The sequence below is a fragment of the Sesamum indicum genome, linkage group LG10 (genome assembly GCF_026168435.1).
Source record: "Sesamum indicum cultivar Baizhima isolate 11 linkage group LG10, ASM2616843v1, whole genome shotgun sequence".
Lineage (NCBI taxonomy): Eukaryota > Viridiplantae > Streptophyta > Magnoliopsida > Lamiales > Pedaliaceae > Sesamum > Sesamum indicum.
The window spans coordinates 15,955,342-15,979,362 of NC_142666.1; the positions used below are offsets into that span (position 1 = coordinate 15,955,342).

At 32.6% G+C, this 24,021-nt stretch overlaps 3 protein-coding genes and 1 long non-coding RNA gene across 5 annotated transcripts; 1 reads left to right on the forward strand and 3 right to left on the reverse strand.

Moving 5' to 3' along the window:
* Positions 1-2,253, forward strand: LOC148786737 (uncharacterized). The gene is made up of 2 exons (XR_016067839.1): positions 1-183; positions 1,671-2,253. It is a non-coding gene; the product is annotated as an uncharacterized LOC148786737 (long non-coding RNA).
* A 1,860-nt stretch (positions 2,254-4,113) lies between these two features.
* LOC105171971 (endochitinase EP3) lies at positions 4,114-7,116 on the reverse strand. The gene is made up of 2 exons (XM_011093269.3): positions 6,621-7,116; positions 4,114-4,674 (listed from the first exon to the last, which is right to left on the reverse strand). Exons 1-2 carry the CDS (start codon positions 7,036-7,038, stop codon positions 4,262-4,264), a joined length of 831 nt encoding a protein of 276 aa, XP_011091571.2. The 5' UTR covers positions 7,039-7,116; the 3' UTR covers positions 4,114-4,261.
* A 3,777-nt stretch (positions 7,117-10,893) lies between these two features.
* LOC105172092 (nucleosome assembly protein 1;1) lies at positions 10,894-13,419 on the reverse strand. Its single transcript, XM_020697132.2, has 3 exons — positions 13,116-13,419; positions 12,411-12,463; positions 10,894-11,848 (listed from the first exon to the last, which is right to left on the reverse strand). Exons 1-3 carry the CDS (start codon positions 13,259-13,261, stop codon positions 11,025-11,027), a joined length of 1,023 nt encoding a protein of 340 aa, XP_020552791.1. The 5' UTR covers positions 13,262-13,419; the 3' UTR covers positions 10,894-11,024.
* Positions 13,420-14,990: 1,571 nt separating this feature from the next.
* LOC105172091 (endochitinase EP3) lies at positions 14,991-23,306 on the reverse strand. Of its 2 annotated transcripts, XM_088885962.1 has the most exons (3): positions 22,843-23,306; positions 16,651-16,656; positions 14,991-15,352 (listed from the first exon to the last, which is right to left on the reverse strand). In XM_088885962.1, the coding sequence occupies exons 1-3, from the start codon at positions 23,261-23,263 to the stop codon at positions 15,084-15,086; spliced, it is 696 nt and encodes a 231-aa protein (XP_088742088.1). In that variant the 5' UTR covers positions 23,264-23,306; the 3' UTR covers positions 14,991-15,083. The 2 variants fall into 2 exon arrangements, with proteins under 2 accessions (XP_088742088.1, XP_020552792.1); XM_020697133.2 differs by lacking the exons at positions 14,991-15,352; positions 16,651-16,656 and adding an exon at positions 20,978-21,556 and having other exon boundaries at positions 22,843-23,299.
* Positions 23,307-24,021: the final 715 nt, after the last annotated feature.

Below are 24,021 nucleotides of genomic sequence, written 5' to 3' on the forward strand. Positions count from 1 at the left end.
AGCTATATATATATATATATATATAATAGAAGATTGTAGAAAAATAAAAAGAGAGACAAGAGAGAGAGGCAGTGGAAAGAGAGAGAGAGACAAGAGAAGAGAAGAGAAGAGATAAGAAGAGGGGGGAGTTTGAGACTTTGCTCCATTTCCATCAACATTAAAGTAATTTCTCCATCTAATTTGGTAAGTTTTTTACATATTTCTTGGTTAAATTCGTGTAGGAGCTGCATGTTTGACTTTGAAGAAAATAACCGATTAAAAGTGAAGAAAATACACCAGAAGAGGCTCTGTTCTGATCAACCTCCGTAAATTGTAATTTTATAGAGTTATACCGATCCAAATCTAGTGATTCTTGATTTTTGGAAACTTTGAGATGTGTACGAAAACTTATAGTTTTGATCAGAAGCTGACTCCGTCGTTTTAATGGGTAAAAGTAAGAAAATATTCTATTGCTCTATTTCCGCGGGTAATCAGACACTGTATTTAAAACCTTGTAACTTGAATTATACTGGTTCAATTCATATAATTCTTTAGTAAAATGAAACTAGACATATAGAAGATTATATTATGAGCATATGGAAATTTTTGGAAGAGTATATGATTTTTGAAAGAATTTTAAAGTAGTAGATTTGAATCTGTTGCAACCCAAATCAGGTTGTCTAAAACTTGAATAACTAATTATCTATAAATCTAATTAGTATGATTATTATTGTAAATGAAATAAAGACATGTGAGAATATTTTGTTTAAAAATGGAACCTTTATCAATCGTATTTCTATCTGAGAAAAATTTGTAATTTGAGACAGAGATGTTGTCAAGGAAAAGCAATTATATGACAAAGATAGATTTTAATAAATTCAATTACTATGATTTAAAATACAAATCATACACCATTAGAAAGCTTATTATGTCTAGTTTATTATACTAAAATGGTTGTAGAAGTTAGTGATTATAATTAAAGTTATAATTTAATTAGTGAGCAATGCTGATACTGTGAAGATTATAGATTTAGGAGCGATAAGGGAAACTTTTAAAATATAAACAATAATTTTAATATATTAAGATATATACTGATGGAAAGATAATCAAGTCTACTTTATAAATAATAAAACAGAATAAATATTCGAAATTTATAGAGTGAGATATCCAAGAATTAGCGAGAGGTATACGAATATAATCTAATTCTGTATGAAGAAACTACAATGATATCAATTCAAGACTGAACACGTTATTGAATACTTAAATAGTTGGAGAAGTGAGTTAAGTATAGTTAATTAATTTGTATAAATGTATCTACTTGCTTAGGTGCGAACTTGATAAAAAAATGTCATGTACTTAACTGAATTGTGGTTGTTTGGTGGAAAGGTTGTTATATGTTTGTTTATAGTTAGGATAATACATGGTGATTAATTACTAAATACTTTATTTTGATTGTTGAAGAAAGATGAATGATGGAGTTATTGTGAATGATAGTAACACGTTTCTATTCAATGATTGATTGGAGTTAAATTATGAAATTACAATGTATTATCGAACAGAGTTGAATTATGGAGTCGATAAGATGAGAATGGTAAATTAAGATGAAAAGATGGCTTACCTAACTTGAGGCATATTTAGTGGTTTATGATGATTTGATTGGTGACGAGCTGAGTGTTGTCATCAATTAATAGATATGATGTGCTATCATACGGGTTGTGTAACCTTATACTCGTTATGCTGTTCGACTGAACTCGTTGGCTCCGCGTCCACCGAAAGTCGCTTCGTCACCGTCAGCATTTGGTATTCTCTCGATAGCTTCAATAGTTCACTGAAAGCCTTTGGTGTAATGAACCGCAAGCCCTTCAGAAAGAAAGACATAATATAGAATAGTTTAATTAAGATTCAAGTACCCTTGAAAAGACTAAAGGAACGGGGGAATGACTACCTGTAATAAAGCACAGGCTAATACGAGCCGACCAGAAGAAGCAAGGCTTAGATTACCAGATCCTGGACACAATCTTCCTAGAGATGGAGATGTTGTGCAATATGATGGATGATGATGGGGATACTATAGGAGTTATGGGTCGTGTGATATGATGGATGATGATGGGGATATCATCTAAGCAGTGTGTGGTGTGATATGATGGATGATTATGGGAATATGTACGAGCTGTGTGCTGTGTGATATGATGGATGATGTAATATCATATGAGCTGTACGCTGTGTAATATAATAATTGACGATGGGATATCATACGAGCTGTATGCTATGTGATATCGAGATGAGATGATGTGATGGAGATGATGATAGTCGGGTAGAACCACTGAATATATTCCAGCTAGGCTAAGCGGGACCACAAAAAACAATTAATAACTAAGAAAATTAAACTATAATGGTATGTGAATCATGTTGTGATTGTTACTTGATTTTGATGTTGGTTTTGCATGATTACCAATGGAAAAATGAACTATAATAAATGTGTATTATGTTATGAGTGGTGGTTGACTCTGGTATTGGGTTTGCATGAGTAATGTTATTATTACTATGTGATGTAGCTGAATTGTTTAACAATTATCGACTGATTGGTGTCATTGAAATTGGTAGTTCGTGGTTACATAATGAATATTGGTCAAATTATTGGTGTTAAATGATATTAGTCTCCTGTTGTACGTACCTATATGTGTGTGTGATATATAGACTAATTAAATTATACTTACTAAGTTGGCAACTCATTTTTCGCGATGTACTTTTACAGGAGACAAAATGCAATGACTCATCTAGCTAGATTGTAAGCCAGTTGTCAGTCTTATAGGTGGGTTAATAGTGTCATCTTGAGTTGAGAGCTCTAGTTATATAGATACGAGAAATATTAAATTGTGGATGAATTGGTATCTTATATTTTTTAATAGCAAAAATTTCCACGTTTCTCATTTACATATGGTATAGAGAAGACCATTGTACCAAGAGTTCGATAAAGTACTTAATTCGCTTGAGGTGTATAACAAATATTGATTATACTAGTTGTCTTAACGGGATAAATATGAATTTGTTAGGGTAATTAAATATGATTATGGAGGGATGTCCATTGGGATGGTGTTAGTTATGGAGGGGATGTCCTCCTCGGCCTCCCTCTTTCTGCTTTGATTGAATTTGGTTCTTATAACTAATTCTTATTTAGATATAATTACATTACACGATGTAACCCCTAGCTTATTTATAGAGATCACCCATGTTTTTATGATAATTACACATATACCAACTAAAACGTCAAAATTACTTACACAATATGTACCGCAACATTACACAACTATCCCTATTCTTCGGCTATTGGGGAGGTTAATGTAATTATGCAAAATACAGAGATAATTTGTGTAAATACGCCATAAATCAGGAGATGTTGAAGCTTATAATTCTGACCTTAGTCGATTCTCTTACTAAATTTTGGTTATTGTTCCTTCAGTTGTGGGTTATTAGGTAGTTCTCCACTATTTTAGATGTACTCTCATTTTTTACGATGTTAATTATGACCTCATTATATAGTCTTAAGCTTATTTTACCTTATATTACTAATTTTTTATGTTTGGCTTATTACAAAGTTTTAGGGTACGTTTATTTGGTCATTGTTCACTTTTGTAAACATCATAATTTTTCATTTTGGAAATGTATTTATTTTTTATGTGTAAAACCTTATCCTATTTCATTTTTCTTATTTTCATTTGTGGACAATACGTTTTTTTTATTTCGTTTTCTATTATCTCAAATCCTATTATACTTTATTCTACATATTTTTTATGTTTAATATATTATTTCTGAAGTCCACAAATTATATAAGAAAATTGCTAGAGAAACGAAAATTTTTCTTAAAAGTTTTGCGTCGGAAAAAAAAAAGAAGAAGATTTTTACTGAAAAATAGCTAAGAAAAACCAAAACATTGGCGTTTGACAAGTAATTTATCTTATATGGGGTCAAAATCTATATATATATATATATATATATATATATATATATAATCATCAATTTTCATATTTGCTGGTAAACATGCAATTCAAATAATCAATAATATTATTCCAAACAATTAAGAACAAGTAAATGCATTACTATTTTGTCATAACCTAAAGTATCACCAAAACGATCCAAACTTAATATTTGGGGATTTATTGCACACCAACAATTTAACTAAAACATATGATCATATCATATGGATACAATTCCAACTATAGTACCAAGTATGTGTATATATTTATATATAAAAGAAAAAGAAAAACCTACAACCTTCTATATATTAGCATCTCAAATCATTGCCAGGATCAACTTGGAGTTGATTGCAATACTGTGTGTAATACCGGACACGAGCGCTTACTGTGTCCGGGTTCGCCCCATCACATTCAAGACGACCATTAATGGCGCGAATCGTAGCCCCAAAGCCTTGGCCGGAAACAATGAGATCATGGCAATTATTCATCCAATACCACAAGGCAGTCCTGAAAGATATGACTCGACCCGTCGCCACAATTTCTGGGTTGTTCAAACCATCAAATCCTATGCTATTGCCTGCTGGGCCGTAGTTGAAGTTCCACGACAATTGTATCGGTCCCCGCCCGTAGTAGCCCTTGTTGGGCGCGCATGGGTACTGTGTGTTGGTCTCGTCGCAATAGTCTTTAGATGGGCCGTCGATCTCCTCAATGTAGCACATATCTGAGTAGAATAGTAAAATTATTTTTTTTATGTTAGTCGAAATACATATATATACGTCGAGAAAATTCTATTTATGTTTAAAGTTTTGTTTTATTATTTGACTAATTAAGAATTTTAGTTTCTTTTCTGAGATTATGCAGAAATTTTGAGAAACATATTTGATAGTATTATTCTTGTATTAATTTGTCTTAATTAATGAAAATTATAAACTATATATATGTCAAATAATGGTTTTCGGTATTATGTTTTGTGTAAAAGTTGCCATTATTAACACTAGTGCCAAAAAATCATATGTACGATATGTACATAGTGACAACAGAATGAACTCAAATAAAATTTTCATTATATTTGTGTTGATCTATCACTAATCATTAGCATATAGTAAATTGCATGTCAATAGTAAATTTCTAGCAATTCGGTAAAAAAAATTACCTTAAATCATAATTATGCAAAATTACAGTTACATATCCAAATATGAAACTATTCATCATTAATGACAATAATAGCAAATAACTAAGAATAGCTATTAGATAAAGTAAGGGTAAATTGCATAAACCTTCCTACATTTTAGCAAATTGCAAAATGGTCTTTTCTATTAACAAAATAGTCGAAAAGCCCGTGATTTCCAAAATATTGTACCTTTTACAAATAAATCTTAAACCTTAACCCCGCTAATTTTTCAATAAACTGTTAGTTATATTCTTACTTATCGCTCATTTTCTCTATTTTTATTTACACTAAAATTTTTTAGATTAAATAATAACGTTGCACCTGGCCAACTATTTAGCAATTATTGTATCTCAAATTTTCGATGTTCCAAAACTTAAAGGTTTTTAAACTAATATTTTGTGCTTATGCATGTCTCACATATATGATAATATTATAAACAAATGATAAATATAACAACAACCAATATTGATCTCAAAAAACTTTATAGATGAAGGATTCAAATTTTGAAACTTATTTTATCCTAGGTCTGAAAATAAAGAGGCTGTGATGAATTGGGCTAGGAATGCAGTGATGTGAACGAGTTTAATTCGGGGACAGGGCGTTGGATATGGAAGCTGGAGGCGAAAGCTATGGGGTCGATTTTTCTTTTACATATAGAGCTAACACACTTACACACTCATTTAAGTTCGAGTCGTTGGATTGTCCCTTAAAAAAATAGGACGGGAAGGTTTTTTTTTTTTTTTCTCTGCCAGCTTGAGGCTGCTGGCGATGGAGTAGTGGCTGGAGGAAGCAAAAAGGAAAAACAAGGGACAAAAATAGAGGAAAAAAAAAAGAAAAGAAAAAAAAGACCGTAAAGATAAAGAAGACAAAAATAAATAAATAAATAAATGTGAAGTTGGGGTTGAGGTGGACTTGAACCCATCACATGTATTCAAATTCAATATGAATTTATGCTATTAATTTATTTGTGAAAATGTAAGTTCGAATAATGAAAATTCAAGATATCTTTTAAGATTTTCAATTAGTGGATTCATACATCACTAGGGACCATTTGTATCCACAAACTAAACATACCCCTAGAGCTTCCACACTCACATGTTGTGGATCCACATATGTGTTAGGTCCCAATTAATTATTTTGGCAAATTGACCAAGATACAGTTGTATATTAAATGCAATATTTTAAAATGATTCTAATTAGTATTTGATTTAATTGGCTAAGTTGAGCTCTCATAATTAATGGATCATGGAATTATGCATTGGAGTCTTACTAATATATAGTATTAATCGACTTTAATAATAGTTAGTCTACTTAGACCTCATCTAAAAATTTAAGAAAGAAAAGAGTATTTTTTAATTGCAGTATTTAAAAAAAAATAATTCAGTCTTATCTAAGAACAAACCGAATAGTTAATTCACCATAACTTATTGAACAACAACGTTAATTATAAAACACCCATACTTGAATCAATACGCAGAAAAAGTAAGAGAACTTACGTCCAGTCTCATGCGTGACATGCGCAAAGAACGCTGCAATCTCACGCCTCGAATCATCTGACGAACCCACAGTACCAAACTGCTGATACGAGTTGAGCGCTTCAAGAAACGCTGCGCGGGTGTAGAATCCCTTCCCGCTGCAACTCGCGGCAGCCTGATCCGCAATTCCATAGAAAAACTGGTCGGTCACAATATCCGGAACGGAAACGCCGTTGCTGCTGGGCGGGGCGGAGCACGGGCCCGACTGGCAGCCTCTGCCGCAGTAGTCATTGCCGGTGCCGCAGTAGCCCCACTGGCTACAGCACAAGTCGGGTGCACAGCCGCAGTTTTGCCCGAGGACCGGCGTCCCGACTGTGAGAACTATTGCTGCAAGTGCCAGAGCTAGTACAGATTTGGTTTCAATGAGGAAAAGCGCCATTCTTGGGGGGTTTTGGTGTGGTTTAGTGAGGAAAAAAGGATGGATATTTATAGTTGCTGGCGTGGAAGAAAAAGCACTATGTAGTTTGTGGTGTGGTGGGTAAGTTGAATAGTAAAGGATGAGAATTGTAGGGGGACAACATTTTTTGTCCTAAGTTTATATATTTTTGGTCCCATTAGTTACGTGATTCTCACTTTTGATCCCAAAAATTTTAAAAATTCTTATTTCTAGTCACCTGAGAACCTTCCATTAATTATCCTTTAATCTGAAAAGTTAACGACCGCATGCATAATACATAGCATTTTCCATCAAATAGCTAATGAAAAATCGATAGAGGACCGCAAGTGGGACTTTTTTGAAATTTATGACACCAAAAATGATAATCCTCTAATTAATGGGATAAAAAAATATATATAAATCCTAAATTAGGAGACAGAAATGCAATAATATTTCCATAATTATATTTTCGTGGAAAGCGTGTTTCAGTGTATATTGTGGGTTGTAATTGGAGGACTCTGACTTTGTCAAGAGAAAGATAGTCCACTAGAGGCAATTATTTGTTTGGGGCCTCAAGTATTTGTTGACATTTCTTCCACATTTTGAAAGGATGACTTCTTGCATGGAATCTTATTTCTCTCCATATTTTATTTCTAGAGAAGAAAGGTACTTTTGCCCAAAACTGCAAATACAGAGCTTTTGTATAAAATTTAACATTTAAACCGACCTCTATTTTACGTTTACATTTGATCGTAACATTATAATTTTGATTTATTAAAGGATCCTAATACATACGTGCATTAATTATTTAATGAATCGAAATATAGTGTGAAATAATAGAAATTGGGAGCAAATTGAATTTTCAAAACTCTGTTAAATTCATGTTACTGTACGAATTAAAATAGACACTACATCTTTCTAAACTAATAATAAATAAAAAAAAAAGAAAAAAACCTTAAAATTTCAAAAAGACAAAGCATTTAAACCTCCTCGATCTTGTTGTGTTCTACAATCACACAATTTATAGCTGGTTTCATCCATTTTTGGCTTCTATATATATTCTCTATTTTTGCCTTTATTTACTAATTAATATTATATAATTATACCTAATCAACACGTACTATTAAAATAGAATAACATATACTATTAGAATAGAATACATTTCAGACATTAGTGTCGTCCGAGCCTATAACCTTAGAGTCATGAAACTCAATTTGGTTAATGAAACTAGATTTTATTAGCAAAAATTGTGCAAGTTAAGAATACAACATGAGAAGAGGGGATTGTATGGTTTTTTGTTCTGGTTTCCTAAGCTGCCTTTCCAACAATTTTGGCATGAGGACAATCTGGATTTAACCCACTACATTCATGGAATGTATTTTAAAATTAGGCTATAAATATAACTCATGAGAGAAGGAATATTTAACAAATAAACTTAGAATTTTTTTATAAAAATTTATATCATACTTATCTTATCAATTCTTAATAAATATGGTGCGCTATATTACAAAAACCTTTTAAAAAAAGATCTTCCACAAAAATAATATTATTAAAACTAATTCCGGAGTTCTGTTTGCATTTTTAAAATTTTCAGAACGTACAGTTTCAAAATATGTTTTTTAACATTTGTATGAACTTAATTTAAACAATTTAGTGATTATATATTCTTATTTTCACTCTTCAAACTATTATTGTGTCGTCATAACTTTGAGATAATATTATGAAAATATTTAAAATTTTTAATTTTCAATTCTGATAAAAAAAATCAATATCAAATCAATATCTATAATATTAATTGATGTTAAATCTGGGAATTGTGTTCAAAAAGTCAATAAGTTGACTATAACAATTATACTATAGGGTTAGTTACACTTATATCTCTTTCTAAAAATACTAAATAATACTCTTTAAAAAAAATTTAAAATTATTCTTATGCCCCTTTAAAAATTTATTATTTACATCTGATTTATTTTCGTTAGTATTTAAACAAAAGAAAATACTGATCTTAATGAAAAGATTGTCAAAATGTCAAAATTTCAAGACTTGCAGCTATATATTTAGTACTATATACCAAGATTGTCAAAACTAAGATATCAAAGTCAAACTTTCCCGCTACATATAGTTGTTAATAACTGCTGTCCGCGTCGTGTAAGGTCTTGCTCCGCATATGTCGCTGTCTTCGTCGTGTAAGGTGTTGTAAATTTATTTAAACATTTCTTTTATAAATTTTATTCATTTTATAAATTATTTTTGAAAGTTATAAAATGATAGATAAAGTAATATTATGAAACTTGTAAAATATTAATAATAGCAATTTTATAGTTAGTAAGACGTGTGCTAAAATCCCAAAAATAAATTAGGAACACCTAACTTTTTTTGGGAGAATTAATGATAAAATCCTTGGTGTGAGGGTACATTTAATAAAGGTTGTATCAAGATTTTTTCACATATAATATTTATGACTTTTCAGACAAGTTTTAAATCCCTTTTACTTTTTCAATGTTTTTACGAAAAGTTCAGGTTCATTTAAACCCTAATATGTATGGATTTGTTGTAGTCATTGAATTATTTGGCATGGTTTATTTGAAATTATACAATTAAGAGAAATCAATAAATAGTTGTCCTCCATGCAACAAGTACAACTTTTGCTACCCTAATATTCTGACGACTTTTCTTATTATTTCTATTATGACCTATTGATTTAAGTATTTAACAGCTATAACTAGAGCCTTGCCATGCAGTTCTAAAAGGGTAAATTATATTTTTGGTTCCATAAGTGAACCTATTTTCAATTTTGGTCTCATAAGTGTACCTATTTCTAATTTTGGTCCCCACACTCAGGCCAATTCGCACATTGAGTCCTATAAGTGGTTTTTTTTTTTTAATTTGAGGACCATTAAGGAATTTTCGTCCATTTGATAACGGCAGCTACTCTCTCCATTAGTCAATACAATCAAAATAAGGGTAAATTATATTTTTGGTCTCATAAATGGACCTGTTTCTAATTTTGGTCCCACACGTAAATGTGCAAATTGATTTGAGTAATATAATTTAATAGTGATTAATTGTATGTTTTAAAGTAAATAGTTATGGTAGTCATTAATCACGATCACGTAATGATTATTGATCGTGATTTTTGTTAATATAGCTAAAACATTTATCTATGACAAAAATATTTTTCACAATGGATAACCTATATTTTTGCATCGATATTTTATTTAGCGATGGTTAATAATAATTTTTTACAACTCTTAGTCCATATTAAAAGTGTTGACAATAGCTATACATCTTTTTTTAGTGCATGTCCCATATACACACGCACTCATTTAGGCACACACCCAGAATTTGAACTAAAAATCTTAAAAAAAATAGATGATCTAGCCCAAATAACTGAGAAAGAGATCTTAAAGCACAAACCGTTTAGCTCATTAAAAGGACATTCTACTTTTAGCTCTAAAATTTACGTGAGAATTAATTAAGAAGAAAAATTCAGAAAACAACATAATGTATGTATTAGGGTTTAATGCAATTTACCCTATATGATATTGCAAATAAGCAGATTACTCCCTATAAAAAAAAATAACAATTTACCCCTCTGTTTAGGGAGGTAAATTGCTGCATTTGAAAAAACAGAGGGGTTAAATTGTTGTATTTTAAAAAATATAGGTGGATAAATTGCTAATTTTTTTTATAGCGAAATAATTTGTTCATTTACAATATGACAGAAAATTGCTTGCATTTTTTGCGCATGTATTATGTTGCAACACACTTTCATTAGAAAAGCAGTGTAGAGAAAGGTGTGTTTCAGATGATAGCTATATTCTAAAAAGATATGAAAACATTATTACATCAAACCTATTAATTTAAAATTAATAGAGCATTAAAATTTGAATTTGAAGCTGACATGCGACTTTTCCCTTGTGGAGAACTTAAGTTGCTGGAAGAAAGTTGAGAAAAAGCTGAATTTAGTCTTAGGTAATGGATTAATGTTACAATTTTCCTTTTCTAAAACTAAGTACATTGTAACAAATATCCTCTCCCATGTACCATGAAACTGCATGAGGAACAATCTTGTCTCGGATGATTAAGCCAATCTCATAGTCTCTTACCATCCGATGCTGGAGCTTTCGGGCAATATCGTGGTATAGATCTTCGATGTCAGGGCCTCGATATGTACTAAACAAGTTGAAGAAACTTTTACGTTTTTCAGTCCCAGCAATCATATTGATGATCTTCGACCATTTCCTAGGCTTGTTTTGCATAATCTTGTGCGTCAAATTCTTCCCAGGAAACCATTCTATCTTCGTCCCGATTGCTCCATCAAGAACAGGTTCACCTTCATCAACCGTTCGATAAGTTTTAGTCAGGACGGAGTTCTTAAAAAATGGATTGGGGTCGAAATGAAATTCAAGTCTGAAGCCTTTGCGATATTCAACTTTAGACGACTTTATTTCTTTTAGGAATTTGAGAGCCTCCTCGTCGTGCTCAGACAACTCTCTGGCAACCACTTCATTGTTCTTCATTGCAGTCAGCCAGAAATCAGGCACGCCTTTCTCGTCTCCGTCCACTTGATTTACGATTCTGTATCTCTTTGCGTAGAGTGGCTGAGACAGCTTCCGGTATCTTGCTTCGAGTGCTGCTCTCTCCTTGTAAAAGTTCGACTCCAAGTAGTCGTGTTGAGCCTGAATTTCCCTTAGTACATCGACCAGTTTTCTTACCTCCGGGGGCAGTTTTTGGAGTTTCTTTCTCTGTCGAGTTCTGGTACTATAACTATCGTTTAATCCGTTCTTTTTGCTGCTTGTTTTCCTCAGGGCTGCAACAAAAATTCACAAGATAGCGATGCTAAGAATACCACCTAAGAAGAGGGATGCACAATGTGGACTCAAGTGTAGTGAGGAAGAGGAAAAATTACACTAACAATCCTTCAAATTAAGAACAGAAATCATCCCAATTATTTGAAAAATTACACCAATTTCCCTGAATATATATATATATATATTTTTATTACACAGAGTGTTTGTCAGTATAAGCACAATATTTTACACGAATTGTGAGTATAATCAATTCGAATGATGCAAATGCAATTATTCTTAATATTTAGTATTCAGAAAATACAATTTACCATTTGTGACATAAAAAATGAGTAAAAAAAATCTTATTAAAAAAATAGTAAATTATGTCCCCTATATTTTTAAAAATAAAGCAACCATAGATAGGTGATAAATCACTTAGTAAGTACGATATATTTGTCGTGTGATTGATTATTTTTCTTGAACTGACACTAATCAAACTGCAAGTGTATTACACTTATTGAATAATAAATTCAAATCTAACCTGATCGAATTCGAGTTAGAATTTTCAAATTAGTAACAGACCTGGAGACGCAGCTACGCTGGGCTGGGAAACCGAAAAGGAGCTTAAACCATCGCTGCAGAAAGAGAAAGATAAGACATTTTGCTATCACGAATACATATTTGAAAGAAGTTATACATAACATGTTATTACAGAACCACTAATCCTTTAACCAATGACAATCAATTATAAAATTACACAGTATATTCAATATAATATAAGTACATAGGAATAAATACAATTTAGCCCCTGTAAAATTCAAAAATACAAAAAAAAAAAAAAAGAAAAAAACCTGTTATGAAAAAAAGAAGATACAAGAAACCCTCCTTGCTTCATGCCCATACGTTCTTTTGCATCATTTTCAAATATCAAGAGTTTTTTGTATTTTCTTTATTTCACAAGGAGTTTTTTGAAACTATCCAAAATTAAGGAGGGTAAATTGCATTTAACACAAATTATTATATACGTATATGGAAAAATACAATTGATATGTGAAATGAGCAAAAATCCCGGTAAAAAAAATAGCAAATTATCCTTTGTGTTTTGAAAAATGAAACAAATTATTCCCCCTATCAATACCCTGTACTTTGAAAAAATGAAGCAAATTATCTTTTTAGTTTTCAAAACAGACGGGTAATTTGGTAAAAAAAAAATTCACAAGTAATTTTTTTGCTCATTTCACACATCAGAGCAAGTAATTGTATACATATATATGTGTGTGTACTTACATGGGAAATTGGTGAGTGGAAGAAGGACAGAAATCAGTAGAAATGGAGGTGATGCTTGGGCTCCTGGATTGTTCATGAAACATTTGCCGAAGTTGCTCTCTCCGCAGCACGACAGCCACCAGTCTCTCCCAGTTGTCTCGGGACATATTTCCAGATCTGATTCCTACCAAAGTAAACTGCAGCTTGCAACTGTTAATCTTTTCTGCAGAGGCGCTGATAATGATGAATTTAGGTTCCAATGATTCTTTCAAGTCAACAAACTCTGCAATGCTTTTGGCTTTTTTTCTCCAATGGTCAAAATGCACTTTTGAAAAACAATAAGTACAACCATTTGTCAAAATTATTGCTAGAGAAAAAAAAAAAAAAAAAAGAGTTTCTAGTCATTGTTAATTATTATGGCTAAAGAAAAAAAAAAGTGATAATCACACTCCTCTATTTTGAGATTTGATGTAATTAAACGTAAATTCTCTATAGTTTGAGAAACTACATTTAACACCGCCTAGAGTTTGTTTCAGTCTAATAAGTAAGACCCTCCATTAATCAGAATTTACTGAATTTGTTGGTAATAATAAAAATACTGAATGAAAATTCATATTTACCCTCAATTAACTGATTATTGACTTATTTCAGGTCAAATATTTTTTTTGAACTAAACTACCCTTATAACAGTGAAGATATACCTTTTCACATGCATTAATGCATGAAGACGTATAAGGGTAATTTAGTTATAAAAAGATTTATTTGATCTGCAATAAGTCAATCGGAGTTAATATAAATTTTATCCTGATTTTTTTGTTAATATCAACAAAATCGGTGAATTTTAACTAACGGGGGGACTTGTTAGACAGAAACAAACCTTAGGAGTGCTAGATATAATTTTCCAAACCACAGAGGATTTACGTATAATTACTCCAAATCTCAGAAGAGGAAAGTGTAACTATCCCAAAAACAAATTATGGTCAATACAAATTAACATAATTGTGCATCGGTCATTAGTTGTTGTTTCCAAAAAATTCGGTAGGTATTTTAATCGTAACAAAAATCACAACAAATATTGATTACTTGTGATTTACTTTAAATTTTGCTATTGATTTTTGTTAATTATGATTGATAATAGTAATTTACATAGCAATTGTGATGGATAATAAACAAAGGAGGAGTCCAACCTCTCTCCGTCTCTGCAAGAAGGAAGACTTCTCCCCATGGATGAAGGTGCCAGCTTTCAATAGGCCTTTCATCTCTTTCCGCCTATTTAACATTTACACTCAAAAAACATTTAGCAAACAAGCACATGGACCGTAAATCCATCATAGAAAATTTTAACTATGGATTTCAACAAAGGAATATATCAACCTGATCCGGCTCGAAAACTCAGCTTCTCCCCAAGCAAACAAGCTGCTCTGTGTGCGTAATCAAGAAGGTTTTCTGCAGACAAGAAATGAACGTCACTTAGCCGGGATAGGTCCCGGCGGAGGTGCTCCGACGCTCAAGTTAGTTTTTAGTACGTGTGAGATAGCTCTCAATGTTAATCGAAGATAACTAGCTGAAAGCTCAAAAAACTTACCTTCTCACAATGCGATCTCTTTCCTTATATCCCCTGCTACCCTGCGCTATTGGCAGGTTTATGCATGTATCCACGTTCAGTGTCCACCATCTGTGAATGGTGCTTAAGTGTCCTCATTTTTAGGAATTAAGTACGCTCTGACCATGTAACCACCAAGGGATTGACCCTTGGTCAAAGACCTTCAAAGTATGTAGACCGTTTTACCCTCGTCAGGAGGGCATATTGGTCTTTTCTAATATCACCATCATCACAACCATTGATCTCTTATAATCGGAGAATAAGAGGATTTAAATATATAGTAATACCACCAGTTCTTACTGCTCGTGCAAAGAGGCTTTTATTTACTACTCATACATATATTAACCCACCTCTCTTTAATTATTTTTTTCACATTGTACTCTTCTCTAACACCACTGATTAGTTCCAGGATCAACTCCGAGTTGATTACAGTAGTCCCTGTAGTGATTAACGCGAGCAGACACCGTTGCTGTATTTGCTCCGTTGCATTCAAGGGGACCGTTAATGGCGCGAATCGTGGCCCCGAAGCCTCGTCCAGAAGTTATGGTGTCATGACAATTATTCATCCAGAACCAGAGGGCTGTCTTGAATGAAATAACTGGATCTCTTGCTACGATTTCAGGGTTGTTCAATCCGTCGAAGCCTATGCTTTGGCCTGCCGGGCCATAGTTGTAGTTCCACGATAGTTGCAGGGGTCCTCGCCCGTAGTAGCCCTTATTCGGTGCGCATGGCCACTGTTGATTAGTTTCATCGCAATAGTCTCTAGATCGGCCACCATTCTCTACTCTAGAGCACATATCTGGGTTTGAAGACGTAAATATTGGCGTGGGAAGATGTACGAGAGTAATTTAGTCAGAAAAATTTATATAACATGTAATAAATCAATATTAAGTCAATCGAGATAAATATGAATTTTTCATTTCAGTTTTTCGCTGACGTTAACAAATTACATGATATTTCCAATGGATGGATCTATTTAATCTTTTGGACGAAAACAAACGTCATTGGTATTAAATATACTTTTAAAAATACAGAAGGTTTACGTGTAATTACACCAAAAACCTTATAGAAGACAATGCGATTATCTTCTATTTTAGTTATACGTTATTTTATATATAGGTACAGATATGTATATAGGTATTCATGAAAATGTTTTCTATTAAACTATATTTTTGTTCTTATAGCATCGTTTAATATAATTCAGTTAGCTGAAAAAGTAAAATGCCTTTTCCTTGATGGTTACCATAGGAAAATTGTTAAATTGATTGATGAATAGCACCGGATTTGCTTAACCTCGATCAGCATCCAAAATTTTAGGGTAAAATAATTTTTTAGTCTTATAAAATAAGTGTATAATTTGTTTTGGTACGACAATTATAGTAAATGAGGCTTTTATTTTATAAAACTCATAATCACGTATTTTTAATCCGAAAAAGTCATGTGCACTGGAGTTTTGGGACTAAAAAAGTGTTGTTTGAAACTAAAAAGACGTAATTTTGGGATTAGAAAGATGCGACTTTGAGTTTTATGGGACTAAAAGTACACCTACCATAACTGTGGTATCAAAACAAATTTTACCCTTATTTTACTCTTTTATTCATTTCTTCCCTTTCAAAAAGAAAACAAAATAAAAAATTAAAATTGATCAAGTAATTTCAATATTTTTTAATAATCTCACAGTTGTGATTCTTTGTTTTTTTCTCTGAACCCACTACTCCATTTTTATTTTTCCCATAAATATTATATTTATAATAAATTCACAATTACAATTTATTTTTCTTCTCTCACCGGATTCAACGTTTCTTTCTTTTCACAAACTTCTTTCTTTGTCCTCCCCGCCCCCAGACCATGTTTGTTTAATTTCTACAAATTTCTTTTTTCTTTTCATTTCATCCGCATATTTTATGTTCGCAAAAATAGTATGCGGCAACGAGTAGTATATATAAAAAAAACATAAATCTAGATTAAAACGGATAAGAACGTAAGAGGAAAATAAAAGTAACACCAAACACCTACAAACAACATGATCAATGAATCTTTGTCCCAATTGTACGTGGCGTTCGTGAAAATATTTGGAATGCATTTCTTAGCAGCCAATGGACTAATTTTCTTAAATTATTATAAGACAAAATTTTCAGGATTATTACTTCAATATAAACTAATTAAAACCAGTAGTTTCTATACGTCTCCTTTGGAGCCATCACAAACATACCTTTGAAGTGTGTTCTTTTCTCAAAATAAATAAATAAATAAATAACATGTTCGCACTAAATATCACCTTTATATAATAGGGTAAATACAGTTTGTCGTTCCGCTTAAATTATTTTTTTCGTACGCTTAAAGCATAAAAAAAGAATAGTTGGTGTTTGATTGACGTTTTTCTCAAAAAAATAAAAAATAAAAAATAGTATGTTTTACATATATGATCATTTTTCGGTGAAATTTTCCATCAAAAAGTAATTTGAGATTGCAAAGTGCAAATATCGTGGAATTTGGGTGTCAAAGTATAATAAAAAGTACTTTGGATGAAAATTATAATAAAAGCACCAAAATATCAGCTTACCGTATAACTTGAAGACAAGAAGGGCTCTGAGACCAAAAGAGCTGGACGATTTTAAGCCTATTAAAGGGGCCTTTAGCTAGAGAATCATTATTCTTAGATATTCATTATTAATCTCTTAGCATCTTCCCTCTTCCCCCTTCTCCCATAGCTTATGCTTTTCTCAATAAGTTAAGGTTTTTCCATACACATTTTATGTATTTTTTTTTCTTTTTAATTTGACGGGGATTTAATTATTAAAAAGACGAAAAAGTCCTTCATTAAGGGCATAAGAGACATTTTGCCAAGATATCCGCACATGAGATCGCAGGTCGGGTCGCTGGGGCCCGCCCCGCGGGTTGACCTGGAGTCTGAAAACGGTTAAGCATCACACGATTGAAGCTAGGGAAGGCTCAAATTAGGACACGTGGACTAATTTACAGTGTCAAATTGGACCCTGTAAATACTTCAGATCTGACTCAATCGAGGTAACTGGCATTTATTGCTTTGACTTTTTGACTTTAGATCGCATATTTCTATCTCGATCACCAACTAACTTGGGCGTCGGAGAGTCTTTGTCGGGAACGAACCCCACTAACCTGACGTACTTGTTTCATTTATCAGGACCCATAACAAATTTGAAAAGATTATGTGGCCAGATCAAATTTGTTGATTGAAGTCGCTTACTCAAGCCGGATCATAATTCAAGGAAATTCTTGAATCTTTTTATTAAGTTGTCAGGTTTTACACACATTTAACTTCTCTAAGTAAATCAATGGTGTTAAGCTGGCCCATCATCCGAAATCATATCTTGATTGTCGTTCCCCACCATTGGAGACAAGAAAATAGGATTATATTCTTTTGTCCAGAACAACAACATATCACCCGCTCCAAACATACCACGACTCGTGAAATATCCACGTTTGGGTAGAAGTAGCTTCATCGCTATACTTCTATAGATGGAAGGCTTGGAATTTACAAATAAATTTTTTTAATTCTATTATGGGTTAATTTATATTTGGGTCATCTAAGTGGGAGTTTATTTGTAGTTTCAGACTGAAACCTCATCAGATTAAGTAGCTTGTATGCGAACAAATATCCAATATTTAAAGCATTTATCAAACGCATCACATGCAAATAAAAAAACTAGCATCCCATTGTTGCATTATCGCAAGCCCAATCCTATACGAGCAAATAAGGTCATAGTGGATCCATGGTCTTCTAGGGTGGCCTAAACTATACACAAAATATAATCTATTATCATTGTAATGGATCTTGTAACGCCTCTTCATTTTCATTCGGCTCTCCTTTTGGACTCCATCCATTGTGGGCTTCCATCGCCATGGGCTCCCTTCCTTAAATTAATTTTTGAAAAAAAAAAATTAGTTTACTGTTTATCTATTCTCATTACAACATAAGAAGGAAACTCAATCATGTTGGGGGTATTACATGGATAGGCAAAAAGCAAGACTTATTATTTCAAAATTAAAAACGAAGAGAGAGAAGAAAATAAAGAGGAACACCAAACCCCACCCAACATAATATAAAAAACCACAATCATAATCAAGTTTTCGAATATCCAAAATAATTTGCAAAATTAAAAATATAAAATCAAACATACGATTATGCAAATTAAAATCGTAAATATATTTTTCGTAAGCTGATAAAACACATAAAATATGCTTTAACACAGTAAATATAAGAACCATAGCTTATATTCAAAATCAAGTTCCGATACCACTTGAAGACAGTGGATCAACTAGAAAATGATGGAAGCATAAAATAAAAGAAAAAAATTTTAAATTCAGATCAAACAGTGTATCTTTGATGTTCCTCGACACTCAATATTTGAAAAACACAGAGATCGAAACATAATGGCATTTAAGGCTATGGAGAAAGCGAAGGTGCAGTATTTAAACTGGAATATTGCCTTTGACATTTTTTAAAATTCAGCTTCTTGCATTGCTCCTTTCTCCGAATCCGTCCATGCAAGGTTACAACTGTAGAAATCCTCCAAAAGTTGTACATACCACACCGTAAAGTCTAGATTTCATTCTTGCTAGCAAGACTAATATCAGGAAGAAGTGATCAAATCTACACTATCAATTACTGTGTTTGATCTACTTTCGCTCTTGACTTGATTCAAAATTAAGAAGAACTCAAAGAGTGGATAGGGATTTTTCGTCTAGAGAGAGCACTACAAAAAAAATATTTTGTTGGAATAACTTTTGTAATGACGAGATTTAAATTTGTAATAGATTTTATAAATTTGGAACTGCTCGTATAATTGATGTTCTCGTCCATTCCTTTAACAGGTGTTACAAAAAAATTGGGACGACTCTTAACAAAGTCGTTCCAAATTGTACCGAATTTTGTACCAGCCAATTTTACCGTTACAATAATGAACTCAATGCAGAACGCGACGTTGGAACTCCCGACCACTTTAAATTTATTAGACCTACTTTTGGAACTACCATCATATTACATATAGTTATACGTGTATATCCCAATTGGAATAGTCGCTTGAACACTATTTATAACGGTCGTGCCTATTTTTGTAACGATGTTTGTACCTCATTCTGTAATACCTCATTTAACACATATTATAACGGCTTTTGTGACTCCTATTATGAACATTTTTTTGTAGTTTGTAACGGCCTTTGGAGCAGCTCTAGGAATTGATTCCAGGTTATATGCTAATGAAGTGTACTGCTAAAATCGTTACAGAAGCCATTACATATGTAGTACAATTTTTATATAAATTATTTATATTTTAATTATTATATTCATTTTTATAATATTTTATTTAATTTTTAGTTATAATTTTTTTTGTTGAATTTGTTAAATATGAAATATTATATAAATGAGGATAAATTACAACCACCTTCACTAATACCCCTCGTTGTGTGGATCCTCAAGTCTGAGGACTAAACCTCATACTATCAAAGTCGAGGAGCTCAAGTCATACCAACCAAGCCTTAGAGGTTTTCATATAACGATTCTCCACGAGTCAGTTCAGTCGGCTTGATAACTTTATCAACCACCCACTTAAATTGCAAAGACGTCATATGCCTGTCGCCTATGAAACACGGCATCCATCATATGAACGCAAAATTTAGTACAAGTCTCAATAGAACTCTCAGTACTCATTCCCGGGACTCTCGACATGCAACATTTTAGATCCAACCTTCAAAAGTTGGTTTCATTATTGTCCTCAAATGCGCAACCCAACTTTATTGGTTGATTAATAATCTATGGGTTTTGTTTCAATATTTAAAAAAGTACAAGAGTAGAACAACAAAATAAGTCAAATGAATACTTACTCTTATTCATTTAATTTCAATATTACAAAATGAAAGAAATTGCTTAAATAATTGACTTTTTGATCACTTATTCTAATACCAGGTGACACTCGTGGTAAACTGAAGTTGGGGATGCTGCATTAAGGCCGTGTTAGGCCAGGGTGTGGTTGGTGGGGTGTGAGCTTAGTACGGTACGAGTGCTAAATTTTCATTGTTGCTTTTATGATGGTTTTATGGGGGCCGAGTTCTTTTTCATGTTTGGTGTTCTTTGATTTGTCTGTTCTTGGGCATTGATGTTTTGCTGGACTTTCTGGAGGTGTCCTGTGAACAGTTTTTACTCTTGGTAGTTGGTAATATCATCGCTTTTTCCTCAAAAAGAAAACATTACACATGGTTGAAATTAAACACATCATAATACGGGAGAATATTACATAATCTAGAAACGGTAACAGTCACACATTTTTCTTGACATAAAACACTTATATTTTGAACATATATAGTAATACCACCAGTTCTTACTGCTCGTGCAAAGAGGTTTTTATTTACTACTCGTACATATATTAACCCACCTCTCTTTAATTATTTTTTTCACATTGTACTCTTCTCTAACACCACTGATTAGTTCCAGGATCAACTCCGAGTTGATTACAGTAGTCCCTGTAGTAATTAACGCGAGCAGACACCGTTTCTGTATTTGCTCCGTTGCATTCAAGGGGACCGTTAATGGCGCGAATCGTGGCCCCGAAGCCTCGTCCAGAAGTTATGGTGTCATGACAATTATTCATCCAGAACCAGAGGGCTGTCTTGAATGAAATAACTGGATCTCTTGCTACGATTTCAGGGTTGTTCAATCCGTCGAAGCCTATGCTTTGGCCTGCCGGGCCGTAGTTGTAGTTCCACGATAGTTGCAGGGGTCCTCGCCCGTAGTAGCCCTTATTCGGTGCGCATGGCCACTGTTGGTTAGTTTCATCGCAATAGTCTCTAGATCGGCCACCATTCTCTACTCTAGAGCACATATCTGGGTTTGAAGACGTAAATATTGGCGTGGGAAGATGTACGAGAGTAATTTAGTCAGAAAAATTTATTTAACATGCAATAAATCAATATTAAGTCAATCGAGATAAATATGAATTTTTCATTTCAGTTTTTCGCTGACGTTAACAAATTACATGATATTTCCAATGGATGGATCTATTTAATCTTTTGGACGAAAACAAACGTCATTAGTATTAAATATACTTTAAAAAATACATAAAGTTTACGTGTAGTTACACCAAAAACTTTATAGAAGACAATGCGATTATCTTCTATTTTAGTTATACGTTATTTTATATATAGGTACAGATATGTATATAGGTATTCATGAAAATGTTTTCTATTAAACTATATTTTTGTTCTTATAGCATCGTTTAATATAGTTAGCTGAAAAAGTAAAATGCCTTTTCCTTGATGGTTACCATAGGAAAATTGTTAAATTGATTGATGAATAGCACCGGATTTGCTTAACCTCGATCAGCATCCAAAATTTTAGGGTAAAATAATTTTTTAGTCATATAAAACAAGTGTATAATTTATTTTGGTACAACAACTATAGCAAATGACGCTTTTATTTTTATAAAACTCATAATCACGTATTTTTAATCCCAAAAAGTCATGTGCTCTGGAGTTTTGGGACTAAATAAGTGTTGTTTGAAACTAAAAAGACATAATTTTGGGATTAAAAAGATGCGACTTTGAGTTTTATGGGACTAAAAGTATATCTGTCATAATTGTGGTATCAAAACAAATTCTACCCTTATTTTATAGGACTAAAAAAATATTTTGCCCAAAATTTTATGTTAGGGTAACTATAAGAAATAATATAATCAGAAACAATACAAATTTCTTATAAAATAATAGAATTCTTTGCTAATTTACGTAGCAATGGATTTAGCAAAGTATTTACTAAGTAATTAACTCATGGCTGATTTTAGTATTGTGTGTGAATATTAATTACTTAACCTACAAGTTCCTCTACTCTCAGGGACTCTTATAACTAACCTTCGGAAAAAAAAAATTGAAAAGTTCCCCTTAAAAAATTAACTAACAAATATTTTTGTCGCAAATATTTCTTGCAAAATCAGAAACAAAAAAAAAATGTAAAAATCATGAACGAGCTAATTACCAAGTAAATATTTTTGTTGTTAAATTCATTGCCAAAAGTAAATTACTGGCGGATTCTATTATTTTACAAGAAATTTGTATTGTAACTAGTGATATTTTTTTGTGTACAATATTAAATTAAATGTAAATGCTAAAACTTACGTCCAGTCTCATGCGTAACATGTGCAAAGAATGCGGCAATCTCACGCTTAGAATCGTCCACAGAACCAGCAGTCCCAAACTTCGGGTACGAGCCAAGGGCTTGGAGAAAAGCAGCCCGTGAATAGAATCTCCTTCCGGGGCAGCCTGACGGGGCCTGATTAGCAATCCCATAAAAGAATGCATCAGTTACAATATCCGAAACTCTGACTCCGTTATTACCCTGAGGAGCATAACACGGCCCACCCTGGCAGCCGTTGCCACAATAAGCATCGCCCGTGCCACAATAGCCGTATTGGCTGCAGCACAAGTTAGATGCGCAGCCGCAGTTCTGGCCTGAAACCCATTTTCCGGAGGCCAGAAGTAGGGCAAGCAGGGTATATATTGCTAGCAGAGATTTTCTTGTGCTGAAGACACTGATCATTTTTTCTGCACAAAGGAGTACTTGAAGAAAATGTTCGATTGGTGTAAACAGAGTGATGGGTATTTATAGTGCACTTGGACGTACTGCAGCAGCTAGTGGCACTGGCAAGTTGTTGCAATGGGCAATTATCTTTTGTTGTCGACAGGGACCTGCAGAAGGGAATTGTCGAGGCTAATTTTAATTTCCTCCACTACCTCGAAAACATGATTATTTATTATCATTTCACTTGGTGGTAAGTGCTATTATTTAATTGGTGTAAATAACAATTTACCTCTTGTGATATTAAAAATGAGCACATTATTCCCTATGAAAGAAATATAACAATTTATCCTCTTATACTTTTTAAAATGAACATTTTTAAAAATCACAGGGAGATAAATTATTGTATTTTAAAAAATATAGAAAGGTTAATTTCTATTTTTTTTTTTATAAAGGGGTAATTTGCTCATTTACAATATCACAAGAGGGTTCCTTGCATTTTTTCCTATTTAATTTTATGAAAATCAAAGTTGGATCTCTCCAATGCGTGATGATGTCTGACCGCAAACGCACGACTTATGTTTAATTCATGCAAATCTTTTAAAAATTAAACCTACTTTCGTGGTTAATTTTCATATTTAATATCTGACTTTCTTACATGGATATTTACCTTTCAGCACTTGGCTTGATATTTTAAATATGCAAATACGTGTCTAGCATATTCACAATGCAATATAAATCATAAGAATTAGGACAGTATTGTGCATCTCTTAGGTTTG